We start from the raw sequence: 26,814 nt of genomic DNA on the forward strand, positions 1-26,814 counted from the left end.
TCTAATTTTCTGCATAATACGAGAAAATGAGTGTGTATGGGCACTTTTACTAGACGTATCTTATGCCAAAATTACCATTTTATCCCTACCCAACATATAACCTTACACCCTTAGTCCTATTTCTAACCAAAATTAAGTTAACAACAACAATAATAATAAAATAACACCTTCTAAAATTAGGATGTTACAAAGTGCCATCCAAAATTGTATTAACTTGCCTCTGTTATCAATTTCCAAGAATTTCCAGTTATCTCAAAGGAATATTCTCTCATTTAATAGCAATTACAAATTGGAACTCCATTGAAACTATGTAATTCATCCTAGAAACGTTTCAATTTGTTCTAGGAAGTTGCAAGATAAAGATTTTCATGAGTTACCTTACTACTTCCCCTTCAATTTGTTAATGGATCATTACTTTCATATTCCTTCCAAAATCCATTTCAATTTGTTAATGGACCATTACTTTGTCCACATTCCCTCCACAATCCATTAGCTGATTGTGCATACAAGAAGGATTCAGACAACTTAGCAATCATTGAGTTTAAAATCAACCAAGTTACAATGTAATCACGTCTAGTGTACCTATAGAAATTAGTATTATAACGATAGGTTTGAGTAAAGATCAATCTATGACCATAATTTCAGTTTGGCACCTTATGCCATCTTCATCGTACGAATCCATCCAATAAATTACTTCTATTAAAAGGTATTTGTTAGCGTCATTTCTGGATAAATAGAACTGCCTAGATGAAAGTATCATTCACATAATTATGTGCATTCATATCGGCATTCATAATTGTCTCAACAATCACCATTTCTTAAAGATAAGATTTTTTTTTTATGGGATAATAAATCAAAAAAGTCGAGCTTCGGATATGTTGGCTTCGACTAGTGAAAAAGCTGGTGAAGTTGGAGTGGTTAAAACTAAGAAAAGGAACAAGAAAAAGGCTGGTGTTAATGATAACTCTTTTGAAGAAGACACTCTGTTTGGCGAAGACGCATAAAACTTCTTTGACAGTATCCGGGGACTAGGCGACTCCAGCTCCTCCAAGGCCATTCTCAATAAAAATGGGTCTCTAAATGTACTTTCTTATTCGTTTGCCAATAGAATGGGGAAAGTTGTCCATTTCGAACAAGTGGACAGTCAATTACACAAAACAAGGTCCAACGGTAGGAAAGCGACTGATGCGGCAGAAAAGCTTGGAGTTTAGATGGTCGATTGTCATGTTAACCTCCCTCTGATTTGATTTTGCTCTCTAGTCCTGATTGTTATTGGGTGATTTCTTATGTCTTGTTTGTCTTGGTGGGTACATTGTGTTTGTTTTTATGGTTATGTACAGTTTGGGGTGACTTGTTTTTAGATAGCGTTTCTTGTTTTGTTTTAGCTTGTTTTGTGTAGGTTTTCTAGTCTCGAGCCCCCCTGTGTTTCGTCCTTTGTATCATCTTTGGTTTGGTTCTATCTTCCGATGAAACGCCGCTATCTATAAAATTCTCGTTTTTTGGAAAGAAAAAAACGAAGCTTCAAAGCTTGTACGTGTATTGAAATTCTATAAGTTCTAGATTGGTAATAAGTAATAATAATAACGATATATGACAATGACTGATAACTGACTACAGTTCCATGTTTCATAAGCTGCGTATCATCTAATGCATGCGTCTTCTCTCAAACTAATTATCTTCCCGCCTTAAAATCACCGGTGAGGTTAACACGACTCTCATTACTTCTATATCTATCATTCATTCTCTCTCTCTCTCTCTCTCTCTCTCTCTCTCGTGTTATTCTTGATCATCTTTTTCATCACAAAGTATCTAAAATTCATGTAATTATCCTCAACTAGTTCTTTGTGTTGAACGGAAGTTCACACACCCAACACGAATTTATCCACGAATATGTCCTCGACAATGCTTGAAACCCCAAACCCTTTGGCTGAAAGGCTCTTCAAATACTTGTATTCGTTAATTTTGGGAGATAACCTCATCGCAGACATACTAAAATATATGTGGAATCCCAAATAAAAAAATCATAACGGAGTAAAACTAATAAAACTAACATTCAGTGTCTAATTAAGAAACACAACAACTGTAATCAAGAAATACAAACCCTAAATATTTGATTAAGAAGTTGTGTTTACGGGCCCTAAGCACTTAAGATGCTGGAATTTAAAAATATATTGATGCAATTTCTTTATGTTTTCAAAATCGCATCAGTTCTTCAAACGACTCACATGATTTCCAACCTCGTTCAAGGTTTTAAAGAGTACTTTATGAAAAATTAATTGAGTTGATAAGAATGCAACTTATCCTCCTCTTTTTTCTAATAGTCTCATTGAGTTTCGATGACCTAGTATCTGAGTTTCGATGACCTAGTATCTGATGTCGATATAGGTTTAACATGTGGCTCTTAAGCTTTACTAAGTTGATAAATTGCGTTACCGTAGAAGATTAAGATTGATTGAAGCATATATTCCTTCGATCATTGGGCTTTTTTTTTTTTTTTTTTATCTAATATAATAACTATAGATGAACCTAGTAAGCCAGTTTACATCTCTCCAAAATCAATCTATTGATCCTAGTGGACTCTAACGCTTAACCTTGACTCATTACATGCTCACATATCATCATCATTGTCCATTTAAACACCAAATCAAACCAAAACCATTCAAAACACCGAGACCCCAAATAAAAGAGCAAATAGTAAGAACATTGTCTTTAACATTTCTTAATGCAATATTGAGGACCCTAAAATAGGATCATCATCATCATCATAGTAGCCTCTGGTAACTCAAACCCCTTATACCCTAAAACAAGATCATTATCATCATAACAGCCTCTGGTAGCTCAAACCCCTTATACTTTGCCACCTCCTTGTAGAAATCATGTGTTCAACAAGAATTATACTATAGCTCAAACCCTTGCAGAATGTTATGATTCTGTTTTAGTTTACTCAATAATGTATTAAGAAGTGTTAAGATGGTGTTCTCATTATTTGCTCTTTTATTCATTTTGCTTTGCAAATTCAAAAATGTTTAAAAACACACTAGCCTTTAAACATTTGTCATATTAACGCGTAAAAATCTATTGATTGATTGATATCCAAACATTTATAAAGTTTCTCTTAAACATGCTCGTGATTTCGCCGGTCACTAAACTAGTTTGTTTTAATTTAGGGGACGATCCCTTCTTTACTTGAAGAAGGAAGTTGAGTCTTTTAGTGTCCAGAGAAGACAGACATACACATGTACAATTTTAAGTATAGTTTTTTATTTTTATTTTACATAAAACCACATATATTTTACAAATATAGTTTATAGTGAGCTTGGATTTAAATGATGATTATGATGATGACCTTACAAAGTGTTTATCGTATTGGGAACATGTAAATCTAACCATTAAAAAATAATATGAGTAAATTTCTTTTCGTTGTTAAATGAATTAATGTTGTTGATTACAGATAGCCAATATATTGAGCTAATCAAAATCACTCAGGAACAAGCTATCTTGCAAATTGTCCCGGTTTTCTTGAGACAATTTAGTGTCATGTAATTGGGTTTGCTTATTTAATTTAATATGTGTATATTAAAAAGAGTTATTATTTTTTAATAGAATTAACGGTTAGCAATTGTAATACTTAGTTTTGTCTAAGCGTTACATGAAGTGAGTGGAGCCGCATGGAGGATGGGAAGGCTGTACCTACACATATGAAGTTGCACAATAAAATAACTTGAAGAGCGTTTTAACGACCATATGCCCCAGGTTTCACGGGGGTGGTATATTTTAGAGAGACTTTTTATTTGTTTTATTTTATATATATATATATATATATATTGATTTATTTATTTAAGTTTTTACATGTAGGCCCGTAAGCTTCTTGGATGAACGTAATCTCTTTGATTAGTAATATGTTGGATTACATACGAGATCAATTAAGTCCGGTAAGATTTTTTCACAAACTTGAACATATATGACACATAGAGCTAATTTGTGATTTGATTTTGACATATAAGATCGGGAATCTATCTGAATTCGAGGTGTATTAGTTTGTACATTCAGTTGTGTTTATTTCTTTTGACAATCATTCTCTAAAGGATAACCCATAGTTGGTCATTACGAATAAACATATTTTCTTCTCAAATAAATGTTAACTATTTGTGTTTAACTTGTGCCATGATGTTATTGAGGGTACCATATATTTTTACGTTTCAAAAATATGATGCTGGTAAAGGTGTTGGTGGGACTAAACTAGTGTTTCTGGGAAGCTTTAGTCATGTCAGATCGATTATTATTGCAAATTTATTTTTTTAATGTATTTATAAAGATTTGTTTAATTTCATTTTATAATAAGTAGTTATTTTTGTTGGACGTGTTGAATATGAAGGAGATGGCTATGACGAGGATATAGTTGTAACTGAAGAGCGAGAGGAGGAAGATTATGATGATTTACACAATGACTACTATGAGCAAACGGAGTCAGATGCAAATGAATATGAAGAGTACATGCTGTAAATGATTTCTACTGCCCTTACCTCATAGATTAGTCATATTGCTTAATATTGACTTACAAAATGTGATTTGAACAATGATTTTGGTTTGATTTAGGGTCTCGATGTTTGGTGTTTAAATTGACAATTATGATGTGTGGAGTATGTAATGAGTCAAGGTTAAGCGTAGAGGTCACTAGGATTATCCTACTCGACCCCTACGCTTAAACATACATACTCGCCTATCATCGTCATTGTCCATTTAAACACCAAAACCATTCAAAACATCGAGACTCCAAATCAAACTAAAACCGTTGTTCAAATCACTTATTGTAGGTCAGTAATAAGCAATATGACTAATCTATGGGGTATGGGGTAGGAGCAGTACGAATCATCTACATCATGTATCTCTCTTCCTATTCATCATCTGCACTTGACTCCTTGTACTCGTAGCAGTCTTCATGTAGATAATCCTCATCTTCCTCCCCCTATTCAGTTACAATTATGTCCTCGTCATAGTCATATCCTTCATCCCCTCCAACACACCCAACAAAAACAACAGCCTCTTTTTAGCTATTATTATAAGATGACCTTTTTAGCTACGCTAAAAGAAATAAATTTACAATACTACTCGATCCTTACGTGACCATAGCTTCAAGAAACACTAGTCTAGTCCCACCATCATATCCTTGAAACATAAAAAAATATGTGATACCCTCAATAATAAGAACATCATTGCACAAATCAAATACAAATTGTTAACGTTTATTTGAGAAAAGACTATTTATTCATAGTGGCTACTTTGGTTCCTTCGGAGATAGCTTGTCATAAGAAATAAGCCCATATGGAGGTCTAAATCGTACACCTTGAAATTAGGTAGATTCTCGATTTTATATGTCAAAATTAAATCACAAATCAGCTTCTATATGTCATATATGTTCAAGTGTTATAAAAAAAATCATACTAGACTTAATTGTTGCCGTATGTAATGAAATATATCCAACGAATGGAAAGTTTTGCAGGCCTACATGCAAACTAAAATAAATAAATCGATTTATTCATTATTATCATATAAAAGAAACCAAAAATAGTCTCTTTATAAGTATACTAAAGCTGCATCATACGTATATTAAAATGCTCTTCTAGTTGATTCAATGTGCAGCTTGATATGTGTTTGTACGACCTTCCCTGCCTCCATTCGTCTTCACTCACGTCTGTAACGCTTGCACAATACTAAGCATCACACTTGCCAACCTTTATTTTTACTAGAATTTTTTTTTATACACATCAATTAAATAACCATGCCACACTTAATTGTATCACCTGTGTCGGGAAACATGAACCTTGTGAAAGTCAGGTTATTCCTTTTTCATTTTACATAGCACAATATCATTAGCTATCTATCTGTAATCAACAACAACTAAGCTCATTTAGTCAGGAAAAGAAATTTACTCCTATTATTTCTTAATAGATAGATTTACATGTTGTTTTTAAATACGATCGACATTTTGTAAGGTTATCATCATGATTAACACTTAAATTCTTGCTCACTGTAAATTATATTTGTATTATATATGTGACTATAAAAAAATAAAACTTATACTTACAATTGTATGTCCCATAGGACAGTAAAATGCCTACAAACTTCTTCGAGTGAAGAAAGGATTGTACCTTAAATTAAACTATACATGGGTCGAGTTTCATACGTTCGTTTGTCGAAATATGAACAAAGACCGAGCACCCAAATACTCGAGGTTCAAGATTGAGTGTGGATGGAAGAGGAAAAAATTGAGATAGAGTATCCCAAGGGGTTTTGGTGCCAAGAATCTTGGTGGGTAATTGGTTTATAAGGTAGGTGGCAGTAGCAAGAGCTTCACGCCAGAAACGCTTCAGAAACCTTCGATTCAATTATTATTAGGGTTCGAGTCATTTCTAAGAGTAGCCGGTTTTTTCGTTCGGCTGCACCATTTTGTTAAGAGGTATGGGCACAAGATATTTGATGAATAATCCCTTTCTCTTCGCAAAACAGTTTCATAGTTGTCTTAAAACATTCCCCCCATTATCCGATCTTAACATTTGTATATTTTTGTTAAATTAGGTTTGGATCATTTTATAGAAAAGACAAAAAATTTCAAACACTTATGATTTGTTTGCTAAAAAATAAATCCAGGTCATCCGGGTACAATCATCAATAAAAATAACAAAGTATCTAAAAGTTTTTCCCCCATTAATTGGAGCCAGTCCCCATACATCAGAATGAATTAAAGCAAAAGGTATATCTTTTCTAGTATTAGTAAATTTTTAAATGTACTCCTGTGGCTTTTAGCCATATACAAGTTTCACAACTTAAAGTAACATTAGAAGGAAATAAACTAGGAAATAAAAAACGTAAATATCCGGCCAAAAGGTGTCCCAATCTCCGATGCCATAACCAAGCTTCCCTCGTAGGTGTTCCGTGAGCAAGTAACACGATACCCCGTTGAGAAACCTCGTCAATATAATATAGCCCCCCTTTTTCAGTGTCACGTCCAATTATCAGCCCCGTCCGGATATCCTGCAAGATGCAGAATGTCGATACATTAGGACTTTACAATTTAGTTCTTTTGTTACATGACTTACCGATAACAGCTTATGAGACAAAGCTGGAATATATAGATAATTAGGTAATTTAATCGTTGGTGAGATTTCAATTGTTCCACCACTTTCGACTTGAATAATCTCACCATTAGCAGTTTGAATTTTATCTTTTTTAGGTTTAGTTTTCAAAATAATTTCGTTTTTATCAAAATTCATAGTATCCGTTGCCCCACAATCAAGTATCAATGACTTAGTTTTAAGATTTTTCGAGACTATATTTGCTTCCCATTAGGACACTTCATCGTTTTGTATTTTAGTCAAGGCGGAGTAACTAGTTTGGCAAAGAATAATATGTTCGGGCCTTTTCATACTAGTTTTTGGTTTTGTTTCGGGTCCATGTTTACTAAAAACATTTCTAGTTCGTTTAATCCTTTGGTCTGGCCTAGTTTCTTCAAAAATATCTGGCCCATTTATACTCCGCCTAGCTGACCCAGAACTTAGTCTACTAACATATCTATGTGTACTATTCTTGTTTGGCCCATTACTAATATTCCTATTATCCCTATGAATAGTTTGTTTTGGCCCAGTAAGGTTTTTGGGGACCACTAGGCTATTTCTATTAATTCCGCTACACATAACCTTTATTTGAGACCCGTGAATTTGCAATTTAGGGTTAGATTCTTTAAATAATGATAGAAAGGTTTTTTGGAACTTACCTGCTTCAGTTTTGTCTGCAGCAATTCCTCCAAACCCTAGATCGGTTTCAATGGTGGGTCTTGGCTCAGCCGCTGCTGCTGCTGCTGCTGCTTTACCCGGTTTCGTCCACCACTCTGGAAACCCCTTGAGCTTGAAACATTGCTCCCTCGTGTGCCTCGTTTTTCCACATTCGGTACACACCAATTTTGATTTATCAACCATGGATGACGATGGCTTGGTGCGGTGAAGATAGGAATTGGAGGCTTGCCCTAGACGATCCGGTTTGTTTGCTGCAACCAGACCCGATGCTATTCCCTGATTCGAATCGTTTGGGGTTTACCCTAGAATATGTTGGTGAGCCACCTCCTTCCTCATGGTTGCATAAGCCTCCTCCGATGTCAGTAACGGATCTAATCTTAAGATTTCTCTCTTAATCGTATCATACTTTCGATCAAGAGCATTCAAAAACTGAAAAAGTTTATGTTCTAATCGGATCTTGGTGTAGATTATGATGTCAGTGGAACATTTCATGAGGTTTGGATCTCGTTTATCGTTTTCTCCCAAGATTCCATGCATTGTAATCCATAAGTCTTCGAATGACATGTTAGCTTGCTTTATATCATTAGCTTTCACATGTAAATCGAAGTTTTGAAGCTTATCTTTGCCACTGCTATAAGTGGTCACGAGGGCATCCCACAGTGACTTGGCTGTAGGAAACTCAGTCAAGTTGCTGGCTAGGTTGGGCTCTATAATTTGGATTAACCATGAGAACATGATTAAATCTTCTTGTCCTCATTGATCAAATTCATCACTGCTATTTTCGGGTGGATTTGATGTCAGGTGGTTTAGGAGGTGTTTTGATTTACCTCCTATTGCCACTTTGATCATCCGAGCCCATAAATCATAGTTTTGACTTGACAAACCGATACTGATTTTTAAACTATCAGAAAGTTTTGGGCTGTAATTTATGTTGGTTTTTAACAAGTGGCTTAAGTGGGTGGATTGGTTTGGTTAACTGATTGGGTATGGATACTGTCTTCATCAGACATTGTAACCCCTAGATGATTTGAGTAAGAAAACGAGTATCTTGATCAATATCGATACCGTTAGCTCTGATACCATGATTTCAAGTGATTATAACAATTGAAAAACTGATTTTGATTAAGATTAAGTTATTTCAAACTGATAAGTGAGTATACAATTACAGATGCAAGTGTTTTATACACAAATAAACCTAAGCTAATTCTCATTTAAGGTATGGATCCAATACACTTTTGGAACCACTTTACATAAAGGAAATTGCGCATGTTTTGTATCCGTTGACTGGTGACATTGTGCTGCCTTGTGACCTTCTAAAACTGGAAATGATGAAGTCTTCTTTCTTCTAATCTAAGGTCAAATTGCCCTAAATGGAGTGATACAAACTACAGGTACTTTGTTTGTTGCTATTCTTTAACAGTTATCCATTACATGATTTTCATTTTTTACGTACTAATTCCATCTCTACAATATTGTCCACAATTCTGCTTATATTGTCCCAAAACGTTGTCCACTTTCAAAAGTGGATAGTTATTTGTACACCAGGTATTGAGAATCACATCTTAAGCGTTACGCGTAACTGCGTAAGGTCATCTATATGTATTGTCTGGCCGTTGTTTTACGTGTTTAGTTAAAGCTTTAACATTTATTTGTTTATTAATTTCTTGTATACTCATAATATTTATTTATAACACATTATTTACAGGTGTTAAACTAAGTGATGCTTCAAAGAAGCTTGGAAAGAAGTTTGCTACGGAAGCTTCTGTTGCTAAGGTACAAAAATTATTCGTTGTCTGCACACTTGACAAGTCTCTATAATATTTTTGAATAGTCATTCATCTTACGTATTAAAAAATTGTGAACACGTGCCAACTGAGAAAGATCAAATTGATGTGCAAGGAGACATATCATATGACATTGTGAAGTTTGTCACACATACTTGGCCTGATGTAAGCAGCAGATCATAGTTCCTATAATTCCCTACTTCCGGAAGTGCATGTGTCATGGGTGTCATCTTCTGATACAAACTTATATTTCGTGTTTATAAATTGCAGGTTCCTGAGACAGCAATTTTCGTTATTGAAGATGGAATAAAGGTTCCGGCAGTTTAAGTTTTGGAAATTTGGTAGTGTATTTCCCTTTTGAGGACTGTTGGATACCTAAAAACTTCAACTGTATTTGTGATAGAAAAAGGTGTTTTTGTTCAGTTATATACATTATTGTTGAGCGTTTTCCTCATCATGAAATCATCCTATGATGATCCGACAACTCATGCATATTATTTTCCATTGAGTTCTTTGTGATAGGCATTAGTGACATCTGCCATAAGTTATTCCAGGAGTTGTTTCGGTGTGTGCTTTGAAACTGATTATGAATTCAATTATGATGAACTATATTACAATACAACAGTTAGTTCAAATTCAAATCCATACAGTCCCTAAATTTCTTGTGGCCTTGTACAATCTGTTATGTGCAGAAACAGGGTACATTGTTCATTAATTAATCATTGCATCATAATGGGGTCAATTTGGTTATTGCATGGTGATTTAATAGCCAACTTCTAAGCATGTATTATTATTATTAAATTATTAGTAGTTAATAATATAATATTAATTGTTATATTATGGTGCTATATGTTATCGTTTTTATTCGAAAATATTAAAAAAAGAAAATGAAATGGTTGACCTGCATCAGCTATGGTCAAGTCTTGTGAGCTCATAACATAAAAAAGAACTACTCCGTACAGTATATGATTGTGCAAATGAAACATGTAAAATCAAGGTGGGACTGCATATCTTTATTTATGGTTCATTGTTGTATATGATTTGACTTTGAAGTTTGATCCACAAAGATTACTAGAATCTAGTTTCAAGATCTTTGTAGACCAAAACCCCATGTTTGATTGAAATATCATTTTTTGTTATAGTTTTAGGTTTGTGTAACTAGGTTTGTATACATTGCAGTTTAAAATTTCCATCTCCGTGAGTCCTTCTGGTTTGGTACAAGAGATGCATGAATCTTCTTGCTTAAACATAGTGATTTTTATTTTCTTAACTTTTTTCTAATAAACGAAACTTATACAATGAAAAGATCCTAAACAAACGATAACCTACAACCAAAACAAACAGAGCCCCAAACCAAACCAACAATCCAACAAGGCCAAAACAAGAAACACAAAACTAACGAAATAAGCTAGCCAAGCTCAAACCTAAACAGAAACTAAAAACCTAAGCTAGTCAAGACAGTCATTTTCGAAACTAAAAACTAAAGTTAGTCATTTTTGAAACCTATTCAAACCAAATTAATGATTATGTTTGGCTACGAAACCCAACTTTGAACCGTTAACATGTAACATGAAAGATTCTTAACATAATTCTTAGATTGCTTGTACCTTATGTAAGCCAAATCTTTGAGCATGATTCGCCAACACTGTCTCTTTCATTCTTGATTTAGTAGTACAAATTTCATACAATCTATCAAATTCTTGACTTTGTTGATTGCAATTTCATAAGCTTATAAATTGTCCCCACCACTTTTAGGCCCGCATATTTTAACAATGAACATATATTGCACATTGACATTTTAAAATCTTTCTTTGACTATTTTGCGGTTATTTTTTTTTTTTTTTTTTTTTATTTTTTTAGATGGATACATAATAATACAGACAAGTTTAGTAATAAACTTAAAAAACTACCTGTCTTATAACTCTATTATAGTTGCGTATTAATGCAACCAGGATGTCATTGAGTTTTTTGACGTACTAGTGAAGATTAAACGATGTTTAGCCCTCGTTAGATGGTCAAGATCACCATTACAAAAAGTATATTTAAATAGAATAGAATACTAATTATTTCAGGGCTAACTAATGATGCACATACCTGCACATGTTAATTGCACGAGGTTAGCACGTGATGCACATACCTGCACATATCTTAGTGTTGTCTCCCAACGGTATGCTGCCATTAACTGGTCATTGTACAATGTCTGGATCGTGCCAGCCTTCTATAGTGTCTTCTATAAGTTAGCGCTTAGACCAGCTAACCTTTATTTTGCGCATGCATTTTCCGCGCTACTTCCCCATAGCGCCTTCCTAGGGTTAGTTTAAGGGTTAACTTCATTTGCTTGACGTCACTACTAACTTAAAAAGCGCAACCATACACTACAAGCAAATGAAGTCAGCCCTTAAACTAACCCTAGGAAGGCGCTATGGTGAAGTAGCGCGGAGAATGCATGCGCAGAATAAAGGTTAGCTAGTTTAAGCGCTAACTTACAGAAGACACTACAGAAGGCTGACACGATCCAGACATTGTACAATGGCCAGTTAATGGCAGCAGACCGTTGGAAGACAACACTAAGATATTGGCAGTACCTTTTTGCAGCTTTATGGAATAAAAGGACAAGAGTGATACAACGTGGCACTGGCACATCCCTTTTGTCTCCTTACATGGCACTAAAAGACAAAGAGCCTCCACTTATAAATAGACGTGATACAACTCAATCATGACACTTCATTCTTCAAATTTTCCTCTCAACACATAATCATATATTCATCACATTCACCTTATTAAGAGGTCTGTTAATCTCCCTTTAATTGCCCGCGCTGCAAGAACAGACACAGCACCTAGCCTACGGTCTCAGGTAGAGTTCTTTGAACATAAATTCTAACACCGTCCCTGAGCCATCGATTCCGGTTAACCAGCACGATGGTGGGCTACGTTTAACCACCACTTCTGAGATCATCATCTCGTATCGGGGTTATTCACGATACTCCTGATCGGAGATTTAAACTCAAAAGGCACTTAAATCCTCCTGATCTGTTGATCAAGTGTAGACCGAACCCCATGAACCATTTTATGATTGATCACTAACACTATTTTATGTTAAACTATTAACTTCGCATAATAAAATGGGCATCTTTGTCTTATATTTAACGGGACTAAATATAGGCAACAAACTTGTTATAATAAATGAGCCTAATGTCAATTGTTTATTTTATAATGAATTTTCACGACACTATATATAAGCAACAACGTTGTTTTGATGATTGAACATAATAAAAGGGCTGACCAACAATGGCGGAGCTAGTAGGGATGCTTGGGGGTGTCAAGCATCCCCTAATCATGTTTCTGTATACACTATATAATTTGTATTTCAATGGAGAAAAAATATTTTCAAGATTCAAGCATCCCCTATAGTTTGCTTTTCAAAAAATCGAGAGTTCAGAATTCTACTTTAATGGAGTTTTTTAGTTCAATTGTAGATGGTGGATGAGGAAGATGACACAAGTACCAATATCTTTATTATATTTCAGTTTCCACTCTCCTATTTTTACCTATAGATCATTTCGGTCCTTTTAAAGTTTGCTATTTAATTATCAATCCCTAGTTAAAGTTAATTTTCTCCTTAAAAATTGTTATAGACTTTATACTCCGTAAATTTTTTGGACTTGTATCAGTTAGTTCCTGTCTCCACTTTCTAATATTTATTTATTTAATATCATCAAAATGTATTTACTCCCTAAGTTTTACGGAGTATAATATATGTCATAACCCGACCTTAACCATAAGGACGAATACAATAACATATGATTTCATCACGAGGTATTGACCTCTATATGCGACATTTTTCAAAAACTGCATTCGTTTTTACAATACAAACCATAGCTTTTATTACAAATACAAGGTTTAAACAACTTAATAATGATTATCGTTTAGCGATAATCTTAGACTTACAAACTTTACATGTGATAATAACAATACGACCTCCAACATATTTTACATTACAAATTCTCCGATATGCAGTTTTATTTTTGACACAAATATGCATACTCAAGATCTTGCTTAAATTCAACATGTTGCAGCGGAAGCTTTTAGTTATCACCTGAGAATAAACATGCTTAAAACGTCAACATAAAGTTGGTGAGATATAGGTTTAAAGCCGGCAGTGTTATGAATATAGACCACAAGATTTCATATATAAACGTTTTAATAAAAATATTCTAAGTTGTTGAGCACTTGATAACCATACTTAACATTTAATTAACGTCGCATATTCCCTTTATTATGAAATCTTACTACACCGTACCAAGTGTAGTCACCGAAACGAAGTACCGTGCAACCGTTGAATGCTGGTCGTCCAGTCCGGTTGGGGTTGTCAGGCCCGATAGATCTATCAACAGGATTCGCGTTTACAATACCTCATGTAAATAGTAGTTACCAAGTTACAGGGAAGTATGCCAGTGGTACAACTCAACGTAGAATATATATTTTTAATCACTTGTGTCCATAACGTAAATCATAAAATGCATGTATTCTCATCCCGAAATATTTAGAGTTTAAAAGTGGGACTATATACTCACTTTTGTCTTGAAGGTATTTAACTCGACTTGGTCTCCGATAGATATCACGAACCTAACCATATATATAATATATCAACATATTTTCTTTTCAAGTAATCGTTACATATATATATATATATATATATATATATATATATATATATATATATATATATATATATATATATATATATATATATATATATATATATATATATATATATATATATATATATATATATATATATACTTTTAATACTTTTAATATTTTCTTAGTCCGTAGTTAGCAGTCCGATGTTAGTGGTCCACAATTAGTTGCTTAAATAAAATAAATAAAGACCCCATCGTATTCGTGTTGATCAGAATTAATCTTGACCCATGGTACCATGTTGTCAAATGACGTGTTGCGTACATAAAGTACCGTGTTGTCAAATGACGTGTTGCGTACAATCATGAGGTCTTATGATTAATCTTCTCGTGTTGTTTACGGGTGGTCCTGAAATATATAAAATAAAATCATAAGTAAATATATATTAAATATTATGTTAATTAGCCAAGATATGATTAATCCGATTTTGTCATAATCTGATATATTACAGGTCTTGAAGTGTTTTTTAAAAATCAAATTAGAAGGATCTATTTAGTTTGCGAACAAGTTTGAAATCACTCAAACTATGTTCTTGTTGTTAAAATTTTATAACACAAAATAAGATAGCTATATAAATATGAATCGAATAAGGTTATGAATAAGGTTACTACCTCAAGTTACTTGGACAAAGCTACTGGAAAAGGTAAGAAAAATCTTGGAATCAAAAGAGTGGTGGAGTGGGATTGAAAGATTGGAAGTAATCTCCTTGAAATCGGATGACTATATTGATACGTTCTTGAGTAGGTAAATGAAGAGAGATTAGGGAGTGAATTAACTTGAAAGAAAATTAGAAATGAAATTGTATGTGTGTGTGTGCAAAATAGCATGATTATGGGATGGATATATAGGAGATTTAGTTTATTTTCTTGCACAAAAGTCACACATGAGGTTAAATGGCTGGTTCTCACATGTAACATCATGTCTAGTGGCTGATCATTGAAGTTTATTGTTGGTATATACCAATAGTAAATACGTATAGAAGCTGGGTATGATACGGTTACATATACCCTAGATATACTTGTAGAAATTTTGAGGAATCGGAACGAGAATTCAAATATGGACGGGTTTATAACTGTAAAAGAGGCTCAAAATTGGGCTTTTATTTTTGGGTCAAACCGGGCCAAAATAAAATTTTAAGACATTTTTAATAAAGCAATGTTAGCCCAAAAGAAATTTCCAAGCTGACCTGGCAGCTCGACCCCAGCCAGGGGCTCTGCCCCTTGGACCCCGCCAGGGGTTGCCACCCCTTGGACCCCGCTTATCGGGGGCGCTGCCCCCGAACCCCCGTCATAATCAAGATAAGTTCAAACAAGTGTGCACTCCACACTTCCCCAAACTTGTTCGATATTTATCAAGATTATTTTGGTTACAAATTAATCGCATTACACTTAAATCATATTGGTGACATAGATCACCAACACATTATATATTGTAAGTATATATGTCAAAGAATGTTACATATAGTTATCGTTTTGATAACTTAAGTTAGTGGTCTCAAAGTATACTTATAACTCATTGTTGTTAGTTCACAATGAAATGTTAAACCATCCTTAAATCATGTTAAATATGTATAGATATGTACATATACATAATCGTATAATTATCGTGTGTTATATAGTTCGTGATATCATCGGTCAAATTGGACGGTCAAACGTTGTGTGAAACTCTTTTCAAAAACATAAGTCTCAACAGTTTGGATTGCTTATCATGTTGGTAAGGTTTATTTTATGTAAATATTAATCTCATAAGTATAAAACGATCGGAAAAATCCGGGTCGTTACAATATAAGCCTCTAATTAAAATTTATTTTTCCCCTTAACGTTATATTATACACATATCTAATGAAGAATATAGTGATTTAAGCGTGTAATTACGATAAAGAGTTAAAGACGATTCACTAATTTTGTGAGTCTAGTTCTAGTCTACGGAGTAATTGTTTTTCTTTTCAAAGTTTCTTTAGTTCATTAAATCTTTATTGTTTATATATATTTAACTTTATTATTATAACCATTTTTTTCTCAAAACCTACATATTTTCCTCTAAAATCATCAAATTTTGTTCAAAATTCTCCAAAATTTACCCCAAAACCTTCATAATTTGCCTAAAAGCCTCTATTTTTTGCCCAAAAACCTCCATATTTTGACTAAAAAATTGATACGGTTTTAATTTTTTTTGCCCCCGGTGAAAAAAAATACTGCTTCCGCCACTGTCCGTAAGCATCTCCTATTCTGTATTCCTGGCTTCGCCTCTGCTAACCAAGTTAATCATTCTAATCGGTGTAGGGATGACACGTGATAATGACGTCACTACTAACTTAAAAATCGCAACCAGACACTACAAGCAAATGAAGTCAACCCTTAAACTAACTATATGAAGGCTCTATGGAGAAGTAGCGCGGAGAATGCATGCGCAAAATAAAGGTTAGTTGGTGTAAGTGCTAACTTACAGAAGACACTACAGAAGGCTGACACTACAAAATTTTGTTGAATTTAAGTTACTAATTGTAAATGTGAGTATTTTTCTTATATTTAATGCAAGTTTGAGTGAATTTATCAAGTTTGTTAAAAATTTTAAGTGAATTCTTTAAATTTCTTTTATTGCAATCTTTGATTGAATTTAATTACATTTATCATGCATACTCTGCATGCCATATCTTCCGAGATATGATATGATCGGCATTGATCAAGAAATTGCAATATCATTCTTTGTCTCTCTTTCTTTCTGATTTTTTGTAGATAAAGTTTCAAATCTAAATTAAGAAATAATGCTCGTACTATAAATATATGTTGTACTGATTGATTGACTTTCTTGTTTATAGTATTCCGATGTAATTTTTTACCTTAATAGGACACCATCTTTATCTTTATCTAATAATAATATTAATATATTAATATATATAGGCCGGATAAGTATATCGTATACAGAATTAATGAAAAGAATATTGACAATTCTTTATTGGGTGATATTAGTAAATGTATTGTTATGGATTAAGTTAATGCTATATAAGAAATTAAGAATCATTTTCATGGGTTACCGTAGTTGTAACGTACGTACACCCATTTTATACATCAAATTCAAATTCAATATCGTTTATATATACTAAATAGGTATAGGTGTGGATAGATACAAACATTTACTAATTGAAGTTACATGATCTGATCTACAGTTACAAATCTTCCTTCCTCTATATATATAATCACAATTCACATGCAACTCTACGTATCATATCCGATACACTTACAAATTAATCTTTCGAGTTTCAATAATACTCTATCTCTAGTCACAAATTAAATGGGTCACCCTCATGTACTAATTGTTGCACAATATTTGTTTTTACTATTCACCATACTAACAACAACAAGTTCGGTTTCAATAAAATTACCTACAGGGCCACTAAGGAAATGGGGAATCAAACTATGCAACAATGCTAGTTGCATTGACACAGCCTCTACTGATTATGGTAATATCGTTCACGAGATCCCTTACGGTGTCTTTTATCCTTCATCCGTTTCTGATGTCGTCAACCTTGTGAAATCGTCTTACGAATCTCCAGCACCGTTCACCATCGCGGCTCGTGGAAATGGTCATTCGGTTAGGGGACAGGCCATGGCCAAAGATGGGGTGGTGGTGGAAATGGCGTCATTGAATACAAGTATTACGGTTTCAGGAAACTCTTCTTCAGGGACGTTTTACGTAGATGTTGGAGGTGAGCAACTGTGGATCGATGTGTTGCGGGCCACACTTAAGCATGGACTAGCACCGGTGTCATGGACAGATTACTTGTACCTTACTGTTGGTGGTACACTCTCTAATGCAGGAATCAGTGGACAGACATCCTTTCATGGTCCTCAGATAAGCAATGTTCTTGAAATGGATGTCATCACTGGTACGTATAATTTCGTGATTAAATCGCATGCATTTAATCAACTATAAATATCTCGAATGATCGACTTTATACCTTATAATAATTTTTTTATTTATATATAGGGAAAGGAGAATTGATTACTTGCTCCGAGGACGTTAACCCTGACCTGTTTTATGCTGTTCTTGGAGGTCTTGGCCAATTTGGGATCATAACTAGGGCAAGAATTGTTCTAAAAAAGGCACCAACTAGAGTATGTTTATTCTTGTCTATCAAAAAAAAAAAAAAAAAAAAAAAAAAAAAAAATTCTTCTGAGTTTATCATATAATATTATTTACTCCGTACGTGTTACTGTAGGTGAAATGGGTTCGGATGATGTATGATGATTTTTCCAAGTTTAGCAAGGATCAAGAACATTTGATCTCGATTCAAGGAGGGATGGATTATGTGGAAGGTAATTTGATGATGGACACTACAAGCTCTACAATCGTTAATTTTTACTCCCCTTATGATGTGCTCAAGATAAATCATCTAGCACCGGCCAGAAATGGCAGCCTTTTGTATACCTTAGAAGTGGCTAAATATTATGACACCCGTCGTGACATAAACACCATTGATAAGGTTGGTATGATCGAAGAAGACCTTGAGTGAGGCCAAAATAATACAGTATTACTTTCAAGTAGCAACAAGACATTAATTAAGTACTGTAGTAATAATGGATAATTGATTTTGCAGGAACTTGAAATGGAGTTGAAAGGACTGAGCTACAAACCCGGATTGATATTCAGTAAAGATATATCGTTTTTTGATTTTCTGAACCGAGTAGGAAATCTTGACCATGAGCTTCAAACGATAAGACGAGGAGTTGGAGTTGGAGTTGGAGTTGTGCGTCATCCATGGCTTAATTTTTTCGTGCCAAGATCTCGTATTGTGGAATTTAATCAACGAGTTTTTGTTGAAATTTTACAAAACCAAGGACTATACCTTGTCTACCCAATTAACCGGAAAAAGTACGTAATAACCATATTAGCTAGGAGTAATTTACATTATCTTATTATTATTATCAAAGAATTAAAGTATATCTTTATATTTATATATATCCGGAAAAAAGTAATATTCCATATGTTTCTTGCTTGATTTCTTAAAACTTTCAGGTGGGATGATAGGATGTCGGTAATAATACCAGATGATGATGATGATGATGATGAAGATATGTTCTATACCGTCGGATTGTTGTTCACTTCTCAAAGTGATGATGATTTTTCAAGAAAAGAAAAACAAAATAACGAGATTTTACAATTTTGTTCTGAATCTGGGATCAACATCAAGCAGTACTTTCCACACTATGTAAACAAACAAGATTGGATGAAGCATTTTGGTAACAAATGGGATGTTTTTCAACAGAGGAAAGCTCAGTTTGATCCTAAAATGATTCTGTCTCCAGGACAAACAATTTTTACTTCTGCTTAGCTTCTCATTTATTTATCTACTTATATAATAATATAATAATTTACTATTACTAATAATATATTACGTAATAAATAAAATATGTTGGTTTAAAAGATGAAATCTTAACATGTCAGTTTGGTGACATACATATCAATAACTACAAACCAATACATATATGTTTAGCTTAAAGCTTTATCCGGTAGCATAACATGGTGGATATAAGATAGACGGATTATACCTCTTGCAGACTCTTCTTTATGAAAGACACAACAACTGAAGTCAAAATGTCCCTGTGTTTGTTGTAGCTATGGTTAGCTCCTTCAACGATTCGTAATTCATGCTTTGGTATGATCTTTGCAAACTCCGAGGCATCTTCAACTGGGATGACTTCATCATCTGATCCATGAACAGTCAAGACTCTGCAGCCTTTGTTAATTTTAAGTCCTGCTTCATGCATGTTTGTGTTCAGGCGTTCCATCAAACTTTCCTCGGTTACACGAAACAACAATTCCCCTGCATAAGCTGCCACAAATTAGTGGTTGGTAATTCTACATTCGGGTCACCTATCATTGGTGTATCAAAATGGTTAACCTTTTTCGGATTTGATGTCGATAAACCCGTTTGTTTTTGCCCTTTCCAAATAGTCTTTTCCTAATCGCTCCTCGATGCCCCTATCCATCTTATAACGACCAGATACGTTTACAACTACCGGGATATCGTGATGTAAAGATGCATATAAGACCACCACATTCCCACCTTCAAGATAACAAGTTTAAGGATTCAAATTATCCTCAAGAAGTAAAAGCAGACAGATTAAAATTCAGTACGATAAACAATGGAAATTGAGATACCTTTACTGTGTCCAAGAATTGCATTTACATCACGATTTATTGCGGTGAAGTATTGGACTACAGCTCGTAAGTCATCAACCTCCTTACTATAGTTACCAAATTGGAATGTGCCTTCACTTTCCCTGCAACTCATCAATTGTTTGCTACTCAGTTCGAAATATGATAATCATATTAACACAACAAGTTTTATAGAAATATAATTATTACACAATACAATATAGAGGATGTGTAAAATTCATGTAATTAAATAACTGACTGAAACAAAAAGGATTTATGCCAGCTTATAGGTAATGGGTCTATTTGACCTCAAACATATATCAAAACCTAGCAAATTGGGTGGTTTAACTAACCGAGTAAGAGATGGCACACATCAACATGAACCGTGTAACCGTATGGACTCACGTGTGAATTTACATACAAAGTGGGCAGGTAGATGCATAACCTGAATTTCTTTTGCAGTGCCAAAAAAAAAGAACAAAATCAACGGAATTTTAGCCTAGCATAATGTGGGGAGGACATTAGAGAGGAGGTTGTAGGTTTGAACTTTGAAGTCTTGTAAGAGACAACTATATATATATGCATGGTTTGCATATTATATATATATAATATATAAGTTAGAATATGATATTCATGTTCAAGAAAAATGAAGGAATACATAGCGAAAAACATTAGATTATGACGTGGGTCGTTGTATGTTTGGACTTACCCATTTCCTGAAAAATCAAAACGGAAGGCGCAGATTCCCTGTTTTTGCAATGCAACAGCAAGTTCCACCATCATATCATATTCCTGGAGAAATTAACAATGTACTCACATACAATCATCCAAGCGAATCAATAGCAGCAGATTAATAATCTGTGTTCAACCCAAAATTCTAATACGGCACCAATTTGTTGTCATTGTAGGGGGAAAACGTAAACACTGAAAATTTGTTACAATAGTGCATCCCTTGAAACATATTTTCTATGTTAGTGCATTTCTATGTCGAAAGTCATCCCAGATTTCCCACTGGTCAAGGGTGGTTACGTTTTTGTTCATTTAGTTACTGTATTCATCTTACTTACTATCCTATATAAATATCTAAGAACTGAGCATGGAAATAGAAACGATCCAAATATTATTATTATATGTACCTTGGTGCATTGAAAACCATGGCACAAGATTACAATCTCTTTGGAACCTGTTTCGTGTAACAAACCCACAAGTTTCTCGCCGCTATTGTTGTGTATAATTATTTTCTGCTGTTCAGTTCCTGTAACAATGTAATAGAGGCAAATGCAATCATCATCTATATTATAATGCAAAATCTTTATATATATATATTCTAGTATAAGTTAATTTCACTTTCCAATAAAAGAGAATCCAAAATCTAAATCGATCCATCCTCCTCTATATTCCATATAGTAACATGGATTATGACTATAATCTCAAAGGGGGTAACTTTACCAATAGGATTAGATATAAATTTCAAAACTTAAAGGCATCAATCAATCATATCACCGCTGTAATAAACTTTACATTAGGTTGTTGTAAATAAAACATTACTGTATTTTTTTTTTTTTAAGTTCTAACTTAATCAATATTATCTTCTGCAATTGAGACATACTAAAATTGACATCAAATATCAAGTACTCCGTAGTACTTTGTTTATTCCAATTCAAGTATTCATGTATATCCATCCATTTCTCAATTAAATTAAACATATGGGATTAAAGGAAAAGACATAAAGTTGAAAAGTTTTTTTGAATTCAAACGGATGCAATCGTAAGATCAACTCTGGTGATGGGTTAATCGTGAATTAGTATATTAACCCTAAAAGCAAGTGACTTTAGTGTAAAATTGAAGTAGGTATGTGAAAAAGGATAAGTCCGAAAACTAACCTGGGAGGTTGTTGATGGTGGTGGAGTCACTTGCGGCCATCTTCAAATGAATCTGTCTGCTGCTGCGAGTGGTGACAAAGTGTGAGTGGTTGCGTACTTGTTTTTGAGAACAAGTGAATGATTGTTGTAGTATAAAATTAGGTCTACTGGTAGTGTAATTTACTACTATCAAATTGGAGGGTATTAAAAATGCCTTGTAAATCAGTGACCCCATTTGTTCAGGGTATTTCAAGTTTTCAACGTGATGACTTGATTTTCAATGGGATGTCATCGGGTCGGGTTTGGGTCGGGTTTAGGTAACCCGGACCCGAACCCGATTAAGAAACTCCGCCCGAAACCCGGCCCGAAACCCGTCGGGTCCCCTCGGGTTTCGGGTTTCTCCACGGGTAAACGGGTATACCGATTAGTCATTCCGTATTTATTTTTCAATAAGTTAACAAATCAAAATATCAAAAAATAACTTAATTACTTAATGTTTAAAGTATTATAAAGTATCACATACAAAAAGTTGATTGAAAAGTTTCTAAAATACTCAAATACACAAAGTATATAAAAATATCACATCTCGAAAACTTGTTGTATATGATTATATTGAATAAAATTATACTCGTTTTCAAAAAAAAAAAAAGAGACATCCTTCATACATTAATAATATAATACTAATACTAAAATTTTACATAAAAATTATTATTAAAATTCCCCGGGTCGGGTATACGGGTATGTGGGTCGGGTATACGGGTCGGGTAAACGGGTTTGTATCCAAAACCATACCCGAACCCGAACCCGGAATTTTTTTTGTAACCATCCCCATACCCGGCCCATGACCCGACGGACTCGGGTTAGACCCGGCCCAATTATAACGGGTTTCGGGTTTCCCCATCGGGTTCGGGTCATTTTGTCATCCCTAATTTTCATATATGTAAAATCAAGTTATTAACGGGTATGAATATCGGGTGGGTATTTCGAAAACCCGTCTCCAAACTTTAACAAACTTCGGTACTTGGTTCAAAGTTTTTTTTCCCCGAAATAAAAAAAGAAACATATTAATTAAACTTTCATCGAAAAGATGAAGGAAAACAACATATTACAGAACCCAAACAAGAAAGAATCCATTGTCTACATTTCGATCCAAAACCAAGAGTAACAATCATATGATCTAGGGATCACCAATCAACCGAGTCATACGCCTTCTCAAAATCCACTTTAAAAATCATCAGTTTCTTCTTAATCGCCTTTCATCACAACTTTTGCACCAACGCCTTTCATTTTCTCGATTATTTTTTCAGCTTCTTCTTTCGTCACTCCTTTCTTGAACACAACGGGTGCCTTTCCAACTACCTCTTTTGCTTCCTTAAGCCCAAGATCAGTACAACCCCTTAACTTCCTTAATAATCTTATTCTTTGAAGCTGATTCAAACGACTCCAATTTCAATTCAAAAACAGATTTTTCAACCTTCACCGCTTCCATTGCCGGCGTTTGACCTTTTCCCGCCAACCCAGCGGCGGCTCCCGCTTTCATCACCGCCACAGTTGGCGGCTCCATAATTCCCATCCTTTTCATCATAATTGAAGATAGTTCTGCCACCTCGGCCTTAAAAACAAACTCATTTTAATACTATTATGATCACTAGTTTGATTTTGACTGGTTTAAAAAGAAACCTCTTGCAATTGGAATTTGTTGTCTGCATCAAAGAACAGAACAATTAAAAGTTGGGTATCAAGAAATAAAACAAGATAATAGACATTACAAGTAATAATGAAAAAACTGGCAATGTATAGATATGAAATTTAATTTGACCCATTTAAACTCATTGGGAAACTATTACATATCCCCCGAAAATTATGAATATTACAACAAGACTATGTAGACCTTAGCAATGAGAAATTCATGTGATGATGGAAATAAGTCCAATCAACCAACCAACTGTATGTGAAATCTATCATATGTTCACAACATAAGCTCGCGATAAAATAAGATAGCTAAAATATGCCTCCCAAAAGGTCACGCAACACTAAAATTTAAAATACTAATCGAGTACTAATACTTATCATAACATATATCTGTTGAAATGTCCCGTTCTTATTGATTAAAAACGTTCCATATTAATTGATTTCGTTGCGAGGTTTTGACCTCTATATGAGACGTTTTTCAAAGACTGCATTCATTTTAAAACAAACCATAACCTTTATTTCATCAATAAAGGTTTAAAAAGCTTTACGTAGATTATCAAATAATGATAATCTAAAATATCCTGTTTACACACGACCATTACATAATGGTTTACAATACAAATATGTTACAACAAAATAAGTTTCTTGAATGCAGTTTTTACACAATATCATACAAGCATGGACTCCAAATCTCGTCCTTATTTAAGTATGCGACAGCGGAAGCTCTTAATAATCACCTGAGAATAAACATGCTTAAAACGTCAACAAAAATGTTGGTGAGTTATAGGTTTAACCTATATATATCAAATCATAATAATAGACCACAAGCTTTCATATTTCAATACACATCCCATACATAGAGATAAAAATCATTCATATGGTGAACACCTGGTAACCGACATTAACAAGATGCTTATATAAGAATATCCCCATCATTCCGGGACACCCTTCGGATATGATATAAATTTCGAAGTACTAAAACATCCAGTACTTTGGATGGGGTTTGTTAGGCCCAATAGATCTATCTTTAGGATTCGCGTCAATTAGGGTGTCTGTTCCCTAATTCTTAGATTACCAGACTTAATAAAAAGGGGCATATTCGATTTCGATAATTCAACCATAGAATGTAGTTTCACGTACTTGTGTCTATTTTGTAAATCATTTATAAAACCTGCATGTATTCTCATCTCAAAAATATTAGATTTTAAAAGTGGGACTATAACTCACTTTCACAGATTTTTACTTCGTCGGGAAGTAAGACTTGGCCACTGGTTGATTCACGAACCTATAACAATATATACATATATATCAAAGTATGTTCAAAATATATTTACAACACTTTTAATATATTTTGATGTTTTAAGTTTATTAAGTCAGCTGTCCTCATTAGTAACGTACAACTAGTTGTCCACAGTTAGATGTACAGAAATAAATCGATAAATATTATCTTGAATCAATCCACGACCCAGTGTATACGTATCTCAGTATTGATCACAACTCAAACTATATATATTTTGGAATCAACCTCAACCCTGTATAGCTACCTCCAACATTCACATATAGAGTGTCTATGGTTGTTCCGAAATATATATAGATGTGTCGACATGATAGGTCGAAACATTGTATACGTGTCTATGGTATCTCAAGATTACATAATATACAATACAAGTTGATTAAGTTATGGTTGGAATAGATTTGTTACCAATTTTCACGTAGCTAAAATGAGAAAAATTATCCAATCTTGTTTTACCCATAACTTCTTCATTTTAAATCCGTTTTGAGTGAATCAAATTGCTATGGTTTCATATTGAACTCTATTTTATGAATCTAAACAGAAAAAGTATAGGTTTATAGTCGGAAAAATAAGTTACAAGTCGTTTTTGTAAAGGTAGTCATTTTAGTCGAAAGAACGACGTCTAGATGACCATTTTAGAAAACATACTTCCACTTTGAGTTTAACCATAATTTTTGGATATAGTTTCATGTTCATAATAAATATCATTTTCTCAGAATAACAACTTTTAAATCAAAGTTTATCATAGTTTTTAATTAACTAACCCAAAACAGCCCGCGGTGTTACTACGACGGCGTAAATCCGGTTTTACGGTGTTTTTCGTGTTTCCAGGTTTTAAATCATTAAGTTAGCATATCATATAGATATAGAACATGTGTTTAGTCGATTTTAAAAGTCAAGTTAGAAGGATTAACTTTTGTTTGCGAACAAGTTTAGAATTAACTAAACTATGTTCTAGTGATTACAAGTTTAAACCTTCGAATAAGATAGCTTTATATATATGAATCGAATTATGTTATGAACATCATTACTACCTTAAGTTCCTTGGATAAACCTACTGGAAAAGAGAAAAATGGATCTAGCTTCAACGGATCCTTGGATGGCTCGAAGTTCTTGAAGCAGAATCATGACACGAAAACAAGTTCAAGTAAGATCATCACTTGAAATAAGATTGTTATAGTTATAGAAATTGAACCAAAGTTTGAATATGATTATTACCTTGTATTAGAATGATAACCTACTGTATGAAACAAAAATTTCTTGAGGTTGGATGATCACCTTACAAGATTGGAAGTGAGCTAGCAAACTTGAAAGTATTCTTGATTTTATGTAACTAGAACTTGTAGAATATATGAAGAACACTTAGAACTTGAAGATAAAACTTGAGAGAGATCAATTAGATGAAGAAAATTGAAGAATTAAAGTGTTTGTAGGTGTTTTTGGTCGTTGGTGTATGGATTAGATATAAAGGATATGTAATTTTGTTTTCATGTAAATAAGTCATGAATGATTACTCATATTTTTGTAATTTT

General features: G+C 33.8%; 3 protein-coding genes across 4 annotated transcripts; 1 reads left to right on the forward strand and 2 right to left on the reverse strand.

The window, feature by feature from the left end:
* Nucleotides 1–17,566: 17,566 nt before the first annotated feature.
* On the forward strand, nucleotides 17,567–19,607 carry LOC139871505 (cytokinin dehydrogenase 2-like). The gene is made up of 5 exons (XM_071859207.1): nucleotides 17,567–18,161; nucleotides 18,263–18,390; nucleotides 18,495–18,758; nucleotides 18,873–19,147; nucleotides 19,292–19,607. The coding sequence occupies exons 1-5, from the start codon at nucleotides 17,567–17,569 to the stop codon at nucleotides 19,605–19,607; spliced, it is 1,578 nt and encodes a 525-aa protein (XP_071715308.1).
* A 65-nt stretch (nucleotides 19,608–19,672) lies between these two features.
* On the reverse strand, nucleotides 19,673–22,505 carry LOC139872339 (putative uncharacterized protein YDL057W). Of its 2 annotated transcripts, none has more exons than XM_071860190.1 (6): nucleotides 22,318–22,505; nucleotides 21,571–21,689; nucleotides 21,144–21,226; nucleotides 20,438–20,559; nucleotides 20,178–20,342; nucleotides 19,673–20,099 (listed from the first exon to the last, which is right to left on the reverse strand). In XM_071860190.1, exons 1-6 carry the CDS (start codon nucleotides 22,355–22,357, stop codon nucleotides 19,819–19,821), a joined length of 810 nt encoding a protein of 269 aa, XP_071716291.1. In that variant the 5' UTR covers nucleotides 22,358–22,505; the 3' UTR covers nucleotides 19,673–19,818. The 2 variants fall into 2 exon arrangements, with proteins under 2 accessions (XP_071716291.1, XP_071716290.1); XM_071860189.1 differs by having other exon boundaries at nucleotides 19,673–20,108.
* Nucleotides 22,506–23,541: 1,036 nt separating this feature from the next.
* LOC139871506 (uncharacterized) lies at nucleotides 23,542–23,860 on the reverse strand. The gene is made up of 2 exons (XM_071859208.1): nucleotides 23,771–23,860; nucleotides 23,542–23,724 (listed from the first exon to the last, which is right to left on the reverse strand). Exons 1-2 carry the CDS (start codon nucleotides 23,858–23,860, stop codon nucleotides 23,542–23,544), a joined length of 273 nt encoding a protein of 90 aa, XP_071715309.1.
* Nucleotides 23,861–26,814: the final 2,954 nt, after the last annotated feature.

This window comes from Rutidosis leptorrhynchoides, chromosome 10, assembly GCF_046630445.1.
Source record: "Rutidosis leptorrhynchoides isolate AG116_Rl617_1_P2 chromosome 10, CSIRO_AGI_Rlap_v1, whole genome shotgun sequence".
In the NCBI taxonomy this organism is placed as follows: Eukaryota; Viridiplantae; Streptophyta; class Magnoliopsida; order Asterales; family Asteraceae; genus Rutidosis; species Rutidosis leptorrhynchoides.

Coding starts and splice junctions, on each gene's coding strand:
- LOC139871505 (XM_071859207.1), top strand. CDS start 17,567: ATGGGTCACCCTCATGTACTAATTGTTGCACAATATTTGTTTTTACTA. Junction 18,162..18,262: donor TGAAATGGATGTCATCACTG/GTACGTATAATT, acceptor ATTTATATATAG/GGAAAGGAGAATTGATTACT. Junction 19,148..19,291: donor TACCCAATTAACCGGAAAAA/GTACGTAATAAC, acceptor TAAAACTTTCAG/GTGGGATGATAGGATGTCGG.
- LOC139872339 (XM_071860189.1), bottom strand. CDS start 22,357: ATGGCCGCAAGTGACTCCACCACCATCAACAACCTCCCAG. Junction 21,227..21,570: donor ATGGTTTTCAATGCACCAAG/GTACATATAATA, acceptor TAATTTCTCCAG/GAATATGATATGATGGTGGA. Junction 20,109..20,177: donor CGACATCAAATCCGAAAAAG/GTTAACCATTTT, acceptor AATTTGTGGCAG/CTTATGCAGGGGAATTGTTG.
- LOC139871506 (XM_071859208.1), bottom strand. CDS start 23,860: ATGGAGCCGCCAACTGTGGCGGTGATGAAAGCGGGAGCCGCCGCTGGG. Junction 23,725..23,770: donor CGGCAATGGAAGCGGTGAAG/GTTGAAAAATCT, acceptor CGTTTGAATCAG/CTTCAAAGAATAAGATTATT.